The 13905-nt window shown below is 43.1% G+C and overlaps 1 protein-coding gene across 1 annotated transcript in view; it reads right to left on the bottom strand.

Annotated features, from left to right (window-relative positions):
- LOC124788895 (putative inorganic phosphate cotransporter) overlaps window positions 1-13905 on the bottom strand; it is a 77708-nt gene that overhangs the window by 34362 nt on the left and 29441 nt on the right. Inside the window, exons 4-6 of the mRNA XM_047256178.1 lie at window positions 12527-12760; window positions 10206-10290; window positions 4761-4984 (exon numbers count right to left, since the gene is read on the bottom strand). Coding sequence (XP_047112134.1) covers window positions 4761-4984; window positions 10206-10290; window positions 12527-12760 — 543 coding nt within the window. The remainder of the gene's footprint in view (window positions 1-4760; window positions 4985-10205; window positions 10291-12526; window positions 12761-13905) is intronic.

Here is a 13905-nt window from a genome sequence, read left to right as displayed (position 1 = left end):
AAACAGTGGAAGATGGAGGTGTTTACCATGAGAATTCGGTTGTGGCTAAACCTGTGCGAACATTCATGAGGATAAAATCTAATAACAGTTTACTCAGCGCCGGCACCTTCAGTAACAATGTTATCATTATGTAGAAACATGTGTCAGAGAGTGTAATAGTGCCGATACAGGTCACGCTAAATTCATGTAAAGAAATTCCCATTTCACTTCAAAGAAAACCCACAATGTCTTCATCAAGTAGCCCCACTTTGTTACTAACAGGGAAGGGGAGCGAAGAAGAGATAAAACGAATAATTTAATCAGTATTCTTTATGTGCTTTAGTTTTCTTTCATTTGGTATCGAAGTCATACGTCTGTCTGTTGGGCGTGACATAAAAACAGGGATTACTGCGTAAAAGGTGTAAGCCACGGGATACTGTTACAGACTTCCATGTTGACGAAACGCATTTGGCAGTGCATGAAGCCTTCAACGACTACAGTAGCAGAATGTTACAGAAGTGTCTCTTTCAAAATCGAAAGAAATTATGGTCACATGTAAAGGCTGTCAGTGGCATTAATTTTAGTGTTCAATAACTCAGAGATGACACAGCAACCGAAATTGAGGGCAGCTAAGCAAAAAATGAACTCTGAATGAAATTCTCGCTCTGCAGCGGAGTGTGCGCTGATGTGAAGGAGATGAACTCTCTTATGAATTATTGTTTTTTTACAAAAAAAGATACGGAGTTAACGTCTTAGTTTAATTCTAGCGCCACTGCAAAGATGGCCGATATGGAATAGTGCCAGTGGCATTGAAACACAGTTAAAATCCCTAAAATTAAACTAGGCTCTAGGACCAGATAGAGTTCCTGTTAGATTATATGCAGAATACGCAGCTGTGCTAGCTCCCAGTTTCACTGTAATATACCGTAGATATGACAACCAAGAAAAAAAATGTGCCCAGTGGTTGGAAGAAAACAACGGTCACACATCTCTACAAGGGTAGCTGAAGTGATTCACAAAATTACCATCCAATCTCAGTGACGTCCGTCTGTCCTTAAATCTTAGAAAATGTTCTGAGCTCAAACGTGCTGAGGTATCTCACAGAAAATGACCTCCTCTATGCAAATCGTTATCGATTCCGAAAATAACAGTCATACGAAATTGACGTGAAATCCTGAAAACCATGGATAAAGGGAACCAGGTGGATGGTGTGCTTCTTGACTTCCGAAAAGCGTTTGGTTCGGTAGCACACCAGTGTTTATTAAGAAAAATGCTATCGTGTGGTTATCAGACCAAGTTTGTTACAAGACTGAGTATTTTAGGACAGGGAGAACGCACCCTCTTGCCTTGATAGCTACTGAAATATTTTGGTAGCTACTGAAGTATTTTGAATGAAATGATCCGCACTGGCTGTAAAATTTATTAAAAGTCACCAACCGTTTCACGTCAGTATAAGACTGATCATCAGGTGACAGAGATTCTTTTCAACAAGTGATATCAGTACTGCCCTGTCTGCTGACGCTCAACCACCTTCCTGCTCGTGGCTCGATTCTGCTATCACCTTCAGTTTAACTATGGAGTGCCGCTTTTACCGCGCTATGTGTTTCTACCTTGACGGGTGATAGTGTCACAGACGTGATACGTGAATTGGAGTGGCAATCATTAAAACAAAGGCGTTTTTCGTTGCGACGGGATCTTCTTATGAAACTTCAATCACCAGTTTTCTCTTCCGATTGCGAAAACATTCTGTTGGCACACACCTACATAGGGAGAAATGATTATCACGATAAAATAGAAATCAGGGCTCGCACGGAAAAATTTAAGTGCTCGTTTTTCCCGCGTGCCGTTCGAGAGTGGAACGGTAGAGAGACAGCATGAAGATGGTTCATTGAACCCTCTGCCAGGCACTTTATTGTGAATAGCAGAGAAATCACGTATGTGTAGCTGTAGACGTGAATGATGAGGAATGGGTCTACGGCACTTAACTTCCAGCCATTACTTGTTGAAAAAAATCTCTATCACCTGAGCATATGTCTTAAACTGAGGCGAAACCGGTAGTAATTTTTAATAAAATCATTGTACAGCCAATGCGGATCATTTCAGTCAAAATGTGGAAATTTGCCTGTGGCGGCCCGTAATTTAAAATAATAATTTAAAATAACATGTTCAAGATTGTCTACAGAAATAGGTGTAACATTAGACGTGCGCCAGAGAAATGTATTTCGACACTTACTGTTTGTGTTGTCTTTTTGTGAGCTGGCAGACAATGATAATAGTAATCACTGATTTTTTGCAGAAGATGTGGTTATCTACGATGAGGTATTTGAAAAAAAAAAGAAAAGTTGTGCAAATATCCAGGAAGACCTCAGAATCCAGAACTGTGTGAATATTGGGGAATTGTGTGCTTCACAAAAAGCAGAAAATTGGTATGCTATGGATACAAGATAAATGAGTCACAACTACTGTCAACTCAAATACATAGGTGCAACGCATTGTGTGGATAAGAAATTGATTCATCATATTGACTCAGTCATCGGTAAAGTAAGTAGCATACTTCGGTTCATTGACCGGATACTGGGAATATGCAGTTAGTCGACAAAGTAACCTGCTTAGAAAAGACCTTTGCTTCCCATCTTAGAATGCTGGTCAACTACGTAGGATCCACAGCAGATACAAGTAACAGTAGTTATGAATATAACCGACTGGGAATACTGAACGTATTCAAGGACGGTAGCACGGATGGTCACACGTTTATTTGACTGAGGAAAAAACGGCACGGAAATTCTGAAAACCAACCGTTCGCAGAGTTGGAGATGGGCGCCACATTCCCCACGAAAGACTACCATTATTAAGTGGAGAACATCCAATTTTAAATCAACCTCTTAACTGAAAGGATTAGACTTATTACAGAGCACACGTAAGTGTTCATGTAGTCATTCCTCTTGCACCCTATGCGGTAATGGATCGGTAAGAAACCATAACATGTGGTGCAATGCTAAATATCCTATGTGATCGGAGGCTTTCCCGGCGTATGTGTTGTTTCCAGGGCTCTCGGGTGTCTAGCCAGCTGGACACCCGAGAGCCCTGGAAACACTAAATATTCTGTCATGTATTTCTCGCCGCTAGTGTTCAGAGTATATGCACTGATCAGCCAGAAGTTTACGAATAACTACATAAGAGCCGATATTCCATGTTTGGCACGGATAACAGCGGCAACGCGTCGTGGTATGGGAGCAAAGAGGTCGTTTTAGGTCGCTGGAGGGAGTCGACACCACATCTGCACTCACAAGACACATAATTCCGGTAAATTCCTGGGAGAGTGGCGATGAGCTCTGACGCTACGTTCAATCGCATCCCAGATGTTCAAAAAATGGTTCAAATGGCTCTGAGCACTATGGGACTTAACTTCTAAGGTCATCAGTCCCATAGAACTTAGAACTACTTAAACCTAACTAACCTAAGGACATCACACACATCCATGCCCGTGGCAGGATTCGAACCTGCAACCGTAGTGGTCGCGCGGTTCCAGAGTGTAGCGCCTAGAACCGCTCGGCCACACCGGCCGGCCATCCCAGATGTGTTCGATGGGGTCCAGATATGGCGAGCTGGGGGACCAGCACACCAATTGGAACTCGTCGCTGTGTTCCTGTAACCACTGCATCACACTCCTGGCCTTATGATATGGTGCATTATATTTTTGAAAATTTCCTCGATCGTATGCAAACACGATCGTCATGAATGAGTGTACGTGGTCTGGAATCAGTGTATGGTACTACCTTAGCCGTCTTGGTGCCTCGCAAGAGCTCCACTGCACCCACGGATGCCCATGTGAATGTCCCCCAGAGATTAATGGAGCCGCCGCCAGCTTGTCTCCGTCCTGCCGTGTCGATGAGCTGTTGCCCTGGACGACGACGGATTTGCACCCTTCCATCGACATGATGAAGAAGGTGTAGGAATTCATCAGACCATGCAACGCTCTGCCACTACGCCGACGTACAGTGCAGATGGTCACGCGCCCATTTCCATCGCAGTTGCCGATGTCGTGATGTTCACATTGGCACATTACATGGGTCGTCGGCTGCGGGGCCCATCGTTAGGAGTGTTCGGTTCACTCTGTGTTCAGACACACTTGTACTTTGACCGGCATTGAAGTCTGATGTTAGTTCCACCATAGGGCGACGTCTGTCCTGTTTTACTAATCTGCCCAGCCTGCGACTTCTTATATCTTTAATGAGGGGTGGCTGGCCAACACAAGGACACTTCGACGTGGTTTCACTTTGGCTTCCCTACATGTTGAAGACAGTCATTACAGTACTCATCGAACACCCAAAAATCGTGTAGCTTCCGAAATGCTCCTGCCGAGCTTGTGAGCCATCACAATCTGCCCTCGGTCAGACTCAGACAGGTAGCGCGCCTTCGCCGTTCTACACAAGGACAGCATGCTCACTGTTACTATATGCAATGTGCGTGTGTCTGATTAACAGTCGTTCCTCAACAGGTGGCTCTGCGATAGCCTGGACGGGTTTACATCAGTGGTCATAATGTTCTGGCTGATTAGAGTACGTACAACTAGACTGTGTGGTGGGGGAAGTGGAAGGGGAAGGCTGTTCATTTTTCGAGTTCCTTACGACGAAGCCGTCAAGGTCTTAATGACATTAATGTCGATGAAAGGGATGTGTTACACGACAATGTTTCCAGTCCAATTTAATACATCAATACACTTTCTGCTGTAAGAGTGTGTCGTACATGTAGTGTAGATGTGGGCAGAGAGCAACACCGACCTGCAGCTTGTCCGCTCCAACTGAGGTCTCGATGTAGCGGCGCTCCTCTTCGGAAATCCATGGATGATCTGCGGGCGATTCGTAGACCAGGACGAGCCACGGCACGTACCATAGCACGGTGATGGCGCCGAACACGTAGAAGACTAGCGGCCAGCCGCCGGCCAGGTTCGAGTCGCACAGCAGTCCCGACACGGGCAGGCAAATGCTCAGGCCCAGGTAACTGCCTGCCGCAGACACACAGAAACCCGCATACCGTCGCTCATCAACCAGTCACAAGCAACAACAAAACAGCTACAAAATTAAAGTCAGCCCCATATCTCTGTAAAACCACAATCAGTAGTCCATATGGAGCACTAGTTTCAGAACATTCGACAGTGTAACACCTGACATCGCCAAATGACGGAGACAAAGCTGTCTGTATTATTTACTATAAATGTTAATGGTCACGATCGCAATATAATTACAACTAGATGATGAACGCTTTAGGTTGATTAGTAACAAATCCCCGGTCTGTGTAACGAAAAAAAAATGTCTTTCACTTTACACGAAAATCCCCTGCAGTAATTTTTAAAAACATACTTGTTCTATAAAGAAACATTATAAAATTTAAATAGTGAAGCATCTACCATGCTTACACTATAAATGGTACATCATTAATACGTGTATCTCGTCAATACTAACAGGCTGGTTAAAGCATGACTTTGGGTGTATAAAACCTGTAGGAGTCTCGCTGCTGAACTTGTTTGCAAGCAGATGCAATTTGAGGAAACAAACATTATGATGACACAAAGTTATTGAGACAAATACAAAAATGTACATGTTACTGATAATCCCAATATAAAATAACAAAGAGCAATACGAGTTTAATCGGAAGGTTGGTTTAATAGTTTCGATGACCTACTTTAAAGTTAGTGTTTTGATATCACTTGTGTGCAGATAGACAGGAGCCTCCAAGCCGCGAATGGGTTCCCCATGGAAGACTGCCAACACAAATACCCTACCTTCCCTACGGCTTGTTGTGATGCGGCATTGTCTCTGCTATGCAAACCTGCAGGAAGTTGGCGCCTCAGCCATGACGTATGGCCATTGGCGATTAACAACGATTTTAATATCAAAGTGCTGTCCTCGTTAGTTTTTATCATTCCAAAAATAAATTACCTTTCTTGGGTAATCCATTATTTTAATAGCTACACATTATTTTCTGTTCTTATCTAATCTTGAGACCGTTTTTGTGTTTTTTATTTGTTTGGGATTTTAATGTCTTGCTTGCTTATCCAAGAGCTGGAATCCCTTACCCCAGCGGCTATTGACTACTCACTGGTACTAATATGATAGCTGCACTTCTCCCACCACCCGTACTGTTCAGACAGATAGGAGCCCCCTCCTATGACGCACAAATAGATCAGTAGTATGTATCATATACAATTTCTGGTCTGTCTTCATTTTTCTGTATGTGTGGTTCTCGTTGTCGTCGAAGAATCTTCTGGGTTTACCGTTTCCGCCTTCGGGATCGTCAACATAGCCACCCTCCTGCTGACTTCTACCACTACAGTTGTCTCCGCTACCCCTGCCTCCGCCTCTACCACCACCTTCCCCCCAGACGTTACTGCTGTCATCCCTGCCAACCTCGAAGACGTTTTGTCCCCAACCACTCATCATCCACATCGACCACTCTACATCACCATCACCCCAGGCACCACTTTGGTTGCCATTCGCCACCATGGATCAGTCAACCTCGTTACTCACCTATACTTACCCATCTCCTATTACCACTGCCACCACGTGGAGCACATTATTTCATGCATCGCCCTTAGTTTGTCCTGCTTTGCTTACAATATGCTCCACCATCATTACCAACACACATGCACCTCTCTCCCTTTCCACACCTCTTTACAATTTCTCTTTCAGCCAAGATTCGCCAGCCAACACTCCTACCATTTCCACATCCAAGAAAACCTGCTGAGCAACAACAGCAACAGATGATGTCACGAACATCCCTTCCACAAACCACACTGTACCAACCAATGCAAGTCATGCTGAAGGTTCAGCATAAATCACAGTTACGCTAAACAACGCAATATTACGCCACCCCCATTCCACATCCATCCTTCCATCCAACAGCCACTAAAAAGCACCAAAACGCCGAAATACGGATAATGCTCCCAGTCCCACACCTGAGACTCAACTGGACAGCACAGTATACATGGACACAACATGCCCTCTCTCCACTTACCTTTCGCATCCTCATCCTCTGCAACCCAGAACCACAATTTCTATTACCCAAATCCGTCGCCCTCGAAGTCATAAAATACCTCTCAAACGTACAAATCCAACAAAGCATCCCAGGAAAGTACTAAATCTTACTGAAGTCCCTAAACTAACTTTTATACCGACCTACTCTCTAAAATCACTACGTAACCTTTGCTCCCAAAGCCTCCTTAACACCTTCCACCACAACACCAATCCCTCACCATCCTTGCATCCTCATTGTAGTTGTCACAAAAGTCAGCGTTGAGGTCACAAATGAGGAAGTGTAATTCTATCCTGATTTAGAGGTCTGAAACGTCCTCCAGATCAATAATGACCTAGGCCCCTTAACTCATGTTTTTACTCAATCTGCCTCCACCACATGTCATCTGTTTAAAGAGAGAGCCCTGATATAACACTGCCAAAGTAAGATCTAACCTTCTAGATCCCATCCCCAACCACAAAAGTGTCTCTTTTGCAGTAATCACCTCAAGGTCGAATGTTAAAACACACTCAATTGTCCAGATTATAAGGCTGCTCATTTTCTTAAACCTTGCCCTCCTTCCAGCAACAACTCCCAACTCATCTATCCCATGAAATACAAAGCCAAGCCCCAACCTACCAATACTGAACTCACTGTCGCAATCTGCCCTATTGATAACTCCATGAATCCTGAAAATTCCCTGCAAAAAAAAAAATCTCCCTTTGCTGAAGAATTCCTAGCATTCATTATAATCATCCTCCAAAGTAACCATCAATTTCAAAAACGACACACTCTCCAACAAATCTCCCTTACTGTCTATTCCATCTTCCATATGAACACCCAAGTTATTTGCTCACACAACCAGATTCACTTCGTCTTCATCCCTATCGACACCCTTCTGTAAATCCTCTCTAGTTGTCACCCACACAAACGACTCTCAATTTCTTACTGCTGTGCGACAGCACTACAACATCATATTCCACAACATCCATTCCCTTCCAATAAGTAAAGCCTTCCTTATGCATAAACTAAACTAAACTCTGTCCGAACAGGCTTTGGAAGGCCCAACAGTACTGACCGGTAGCCATGTCATCCTCAGCGCACAGGCATCACTGAAAGAGGATATGGATGGGCATGTGGTCAGCACACCACTCTCCGGGTGTATGTCACTTTACGAGACCAGAGTCGCTACTTTTCAATCAAGTAGCTCCACAGTTAGCCTCACAAGGACTGAGTGCACCCCACTTGCCAACAGCGCTCGGCAGACCGGATGGTCTCCCACCCAAGTGCTAACCCAGCCCGACAGCGCTTAACTTTGGTAATCTGACGGAACAGGTGTTACCACTGTGGCATGGCCGGTGGCTTCTTTATGCATATCCCACACAAATACGAAATCCCTCCCTTGCTTTTAAATCTGACCTTCCTTCACCCATTTATCATACACCACATAGATAATTCCCTTCCCTGACCAGGGGTTGAGTTGCAATCGGCCACAACAAGAATATTCCTATTTTTCCACAACCCTTATACAATGCTCGCACCGAACACCTAATCCTCATTTTCTCCTTCATAATCTTAACTGTTACCTTGCACACCTGCTACATCTCACCTGATCATTCATCCCCTATGACCTGCTCACCCACAACGTTCATACATTTTCTATATATGTTGTTCCACTGATCTTAACATCCGCAGCAGATCTCCTACGAACACCAATGATGTCAGTTTACAGACTCCCTCCAAGGTGACAATGTCCCAATTCCCCAGCACAACTTTCTACAAATATGCACCGTCCTAGAAGTCATATTATCTTCTTCCAACACTTGATGCCTCAATGCAACGTCCTCTACCGAAATAGAAGTAATCACCTACCTGTTCTCCATTCCATCCCCTGCACCCTGTCTCTTCCACATTCTTCCCATCCCAGTCTCTATCCTAAGGTTATCTAATATTACTCCCACAAAAACTGGAAAGTGCACCAGGAATCCATAGATACTCCGTACGGAAGCCTTCCAGCACCAAATGACATCTTTCGTGCCACGTCTTTTCTGCAACAGATCTTTTCAGACGCTATCACACTCCTACAGAAACATCCACATCACTTCCCCCATCCCCCATACACACAAGCACTCCTCCACTTTCCGAGAACCCCGTCGCTTACACTACTCCTTGTTATGGACGTGACACATTCTACTGGCAAATACAGACACAAATCGGGAGCTTATCTGTTCCTTCTGCTTCTTCTCCCCAAAAAAGATTAGGTCTTAGTGACCTGTTTTGGCTTCATAGGATTGTAGGAGTTATTCCCATCTTTTTACTAGTCTCCTCGCCTAACTGCAACTGGCTTGTATCTGCTCGTTACTTTTGATAGTCTCCTTTCACTCGCAAGTTCTGATGGTCTTTCCATTTTTTCATGTACGCCTATTTTATCGTTTAGTTTTCGTATTTTCAGACATTCTACAATCGCTTCATTTCTAAATCAATATCATTTAGAAAACCCTTTCATAAACCTTAGAAAGTTCATTTTCACTGCTTGTACGCGGCTTTTACCTCTCTTCTCTCTCTCTCTCTCTCTCTCTCTCTCTCTCTCTCTCTCTCTCTCTCTCTCATTATCCACAGCTCACTTGCATAACGCAGCGTAGGGATACCGATAGCATTATAGAATCTGAGCTGGTCGTCCCTATGGGTTTTACTTTTTAATGTTCCTATGCTGCCACATATGATTTGGAACTCATATATATAAATATTTTCCCTCTTCAGAGGATGTGTTAGATTCAAGATAGCTGAAGTTAGAGACTTGTTCAATTAGTTGGTTATTGACCATTAATTTGGGTCTTAGGAAGGTTTCTTCCTAAGAAATCTATCACATTTATTTTGTTTATCGAAATATTTAGATTATATTGAGTCGAGCACAACTGATAGTTATGTAATGTTCTTTTCGATCAAAGACAGCGTTTTCGTTGACCGTAATTCAAATCAGGGTTCCTTACTAATTTCAAATCTCGATCGATCGTCAGTAATATTTAAAAAAACTAGCTGAGCACTTCTACTGCTCCATAACGTGGTGCACTGAAGCAAAAGAAGTTGAGAGTGTAGCCTGTAATGGTTTCAATTAATGATATGTGTTTCTGTAACATCAGTCTTGGATGATGGGACAGGGGTCGCTAGTAGATACGTCTGTTTCTAAAATTGGGGAAAGGTGTGAGAAAGCATACCTGAAAATATTATGGAGAAACGACTTCTCTCTTCCGGCGGCGACCACTTGGAGATCATATATTGGATAGCTGGAAAAGTCACACCCTGAAACAGAAAATATTTGTCATCTAAATGAACTGTGTTCTCAACCAAATGGTTGATCTAAACACCGGAATACATGTTGAACACAGTTACATTGGTGTTACGTCCTTCCCTGATTCCGAATCCGGTTACAACAAGTAATTTTTCACATTAAGAAAATAATGTCAGAGGTGAAAGAAAATGCAAGCATCAGAAAAAGTCACTACTTTGGTCACATATTGTAATTTAAAATGTTTTTCATCTACGTCGTTAATCGCAAGTTTTCACCCTCCTCCGTCCACCACGCATTGCACCATTATCAGGTTGATGATTCTTCGCTGCTTCTCGATGTATGTTTATGCCAAGTTGTACAATTCTCATCTTTCCAGTTTCAGTCAGTAACCCTCCATTAGTTACCTGATCTACACATCTGATTTCAAGCAGCACCATGTCTGAAAAGTTTCTCTTCACTTCTTGTGCTAACTGTTTATCGTTCACTTTTCACTTCCGTACAACCTACACTTAAAACGTTCGGAGAAGTCTTCCTAACTGTTAAATTTATATTAGATAGTATAAAAAGATCTCTCTTTATCAAACATACTTTTTGTGTTTTAGCAAGTATGCATTTTATATCCTGTCTACTTCTGCGTCTCATTTCGTTAACCTAATTCTTTCTGCGTCGCCTGATTTAATTCTGTTACTGCTTTTTCTCTCTTTTGTTGACATTCATCCCACAACATGTTATCAATACTCTATTCATTCGGTTAACTGATCTACTACGTCCTTTACCATCTCTTTTCCCGGAATGTTAATGTCCTTTGGAAATTTCTCCATTTTTCCCTTTAGTGTTTGCTCGGTGTACAGACTGAATAACGTCAGGAATACGCTACAACCTTCTCCTACTCCCTTCTTAATCACAGGTTCCCTTTCACATTCTTTGACTCCTACAATTTCTGATTGGTTCCTGCTCAAGATGTAACCTTTGTCTCCATGAATTTTACAAATAGCGTATTCCTGTCAATATTACCAGAAACCTACTCTAAACCAACAAATGGTGCAGTGTTTCTCTTTAACCATATTGACGTCTGGGGTGTCATGGGCATAGATGGAGATATTACCACTGGTGATTGGACAACATTACGTCAGCATTTACATCATCTACAGAAGAATAATTGTAGCTATTACAGGTCATTGGTTAGTATGTCGAAGTACATGTGGCAAGTGCAAGCTATTAATGCTTATTTTCCCCTGGGCAGCAGGTCAGGTGTTGAAGTGTGGACGCCAGAATGTAAAACGGTTAGCCCATACTGACAGATGTAATGCACTTAGTGATGCAGTAACGACCAAGCAAAAAACATCAGGTCGTACAGTTTGTGACCTGTTTGTGGGAAGACTGTTCAATGCAGAGAAAATACAACCATCATAATGACATGTGTACATGTTAAGGCACCAATCCGCACAATATCTGCACTTATATCTGTTACATCCCGTACACACACACACACACACACACACACACACACACACACACACACTCACACACACACACGCACGTACGTACGCGCGTGCACACACAGACACACACACACGCGCAAGTGTGCCTTCAAACATCGCATGTGAGATTTTCATGGTTTCTCACTCACTGCATGCAAACTATTAGTCCGACACAAAAATGAACAGGACCTTTTTGAAGAAATTTTTTTTAGGTTGTAGCTAAAGTCTGAAATGGGATAAATTTTTTCTAGAGGCTTTAATTGTCAAATTACCCAAGTAAAACATACAAAGAAACTTTCAAATGTATTTTTTTTTTTGAATAACTAGTTAACCGTGACTTCCAGTGAATACCCATCCCTACAAAATTTAACTACATCAAATTTCCTACAAAAAGGTCCTGTTTACTTTCTCTGTACAACTAACAGTTTGTGCACAGCGTCCGAGAAAATATGATGATGTCACTTGTGCTTTCGAAAGCATTGTGGGTAGCTTAAAACCTATCATTGGGGGCAGCTGAATCAGCCTGTACGTATACTTTTTAATTCGAAGCTGTCCATACAGTGAATGACCTTATGTCCTACTTATCATTCGTCAAGAACCACATTATATACACTATTTTTAAAGATTGTGCTCCAATCAATGCCTCACAATTCTAAATGTAATACTCTGGGCCACAAACATCTATACATAATTTTAAATACAAAGAAACAACAACCCATCAAAACTATAAAACGATTGTGCATACTTTATCTCCGGCAGGTCTTACCTCGGCAAGGCCTTCCAGCAGGCGTACAACAAAAAACAGGTCCTCGTGCAGCCAGACGGCGAACGGGCTGACGATGGTGAGAACTCCGGTGAGGAAGGTGCCCAGACCGAACACCAGCTTGCCGCCGAACCTCTCTGCCAGGATGCCGCCGGGCAGCTGGCCCAGGGCGTAGCCGTAGAAGAAGCCGGCCAGCATGTAGCCCTGGCGCTCCTCGTTCCACAGGAACTCCCCCGTCTGCGGGTGGCGCATCATAGTGCCACATTACCAAACGTCATATGACTTTCACACATAAACATTACCTCATTATCCAATTTACGCAAAATTTCCTACAATGGCAATAGGATGAATGTAAATGGTGTTGCCGCGCGGGATTAACCGAGCGGTCTCAGGCGCTGCAGTCATGGACTGTGCGGCTGATCCCGGCGGAGGTTCGAGTCCTCCCTCGGGCATGGGTGTGTGTGTGTCCTTAGGATAATTTAGGTTAAGTAGTGAGTAAGCTTACGGACTGATGACCTTAGCAGTGAAGTCCCATGAGATTTCACACACATCTGAACGTTTTTGTAAATGGTGTTACAAAAAATTTCAATTGTTCCGCGAAAGTATATCCTTCACGTGAACGAAGGCAGAAACTTGAGATGAAATTCAAGTTAAGCATTGAAAACGAACGTTTACCTTGGCCTCCTTCGAAAATTTCCGAGCCATGTCGTTACCAGCAGGAGTCTCTGTGGCACGACTGACTCACTTGCTCGCTCGTTCATTCCCCAATGAGGTTCAAGGTACCGATAGCACAGCAACAAGTGACATTTTGAGTTTTCCGGTTCAGCAGGTCCAATTAAGTTACAACTGTGGGGCGTGATATTTGTCGAGAGCACAGTGCTATGCTCCCTACAGCTCAGAGAAATGGACGTGGCATTAGCGCTGTTGTGTATATAAAGCGAAATCCAAAGGTCGCCACCGTATGATCGTCCAAAACGTAGGTTACATCAAGCAGTGTTCTGCACATAGTCCACATAAGTCTGCTCGTCGTGCCAGCCATGATAAAGTCTCTGTATGGGGCGAATTTTGCGGCGAAATTTGCGGCCCAAACCGAACAGGATTCTAAAAATTGAAGTACCCGACATTCGTAATGTTTGTATTACGGGATATTACATCAACAGTCACTTAGATATACATAAAAGAATATTCGCGTTATAAGTTTCGGCAGTTATTTGCTATCTTTATAAGTGCTTAATCCACAAAGGTGTCGTACACATTAAACATAGTTAAGCACTTTGACATCTTAAAGTTCCTTAACATTTTAATGAATGTACATCATACCGTCACATAACAAAAGACACTTTTTTCATGTGACGATTTGATGCGCATTCATTGAAATGTTA

Source organism: Schistocerca piceifrons, chromosome 3 (assembly GCF_021461385.2).
Source record: "Schistocerca piceifrons isolate TAMUIC-IGC-003096 chromosome 3, iqSchPice1.1, whole genome shotgun sequence".
NCBI lineage: Eukaryota > Metazoa > Arthropoda > Insecta > Orthoptera > Acrididae > Schistocerca > Schistocerca piceifrons.
The sequence above is the reverse complement of the archived record's forward strand: the minus strand, read 5'-3'. Positions and strand labels throughout refer to the sequence as shown.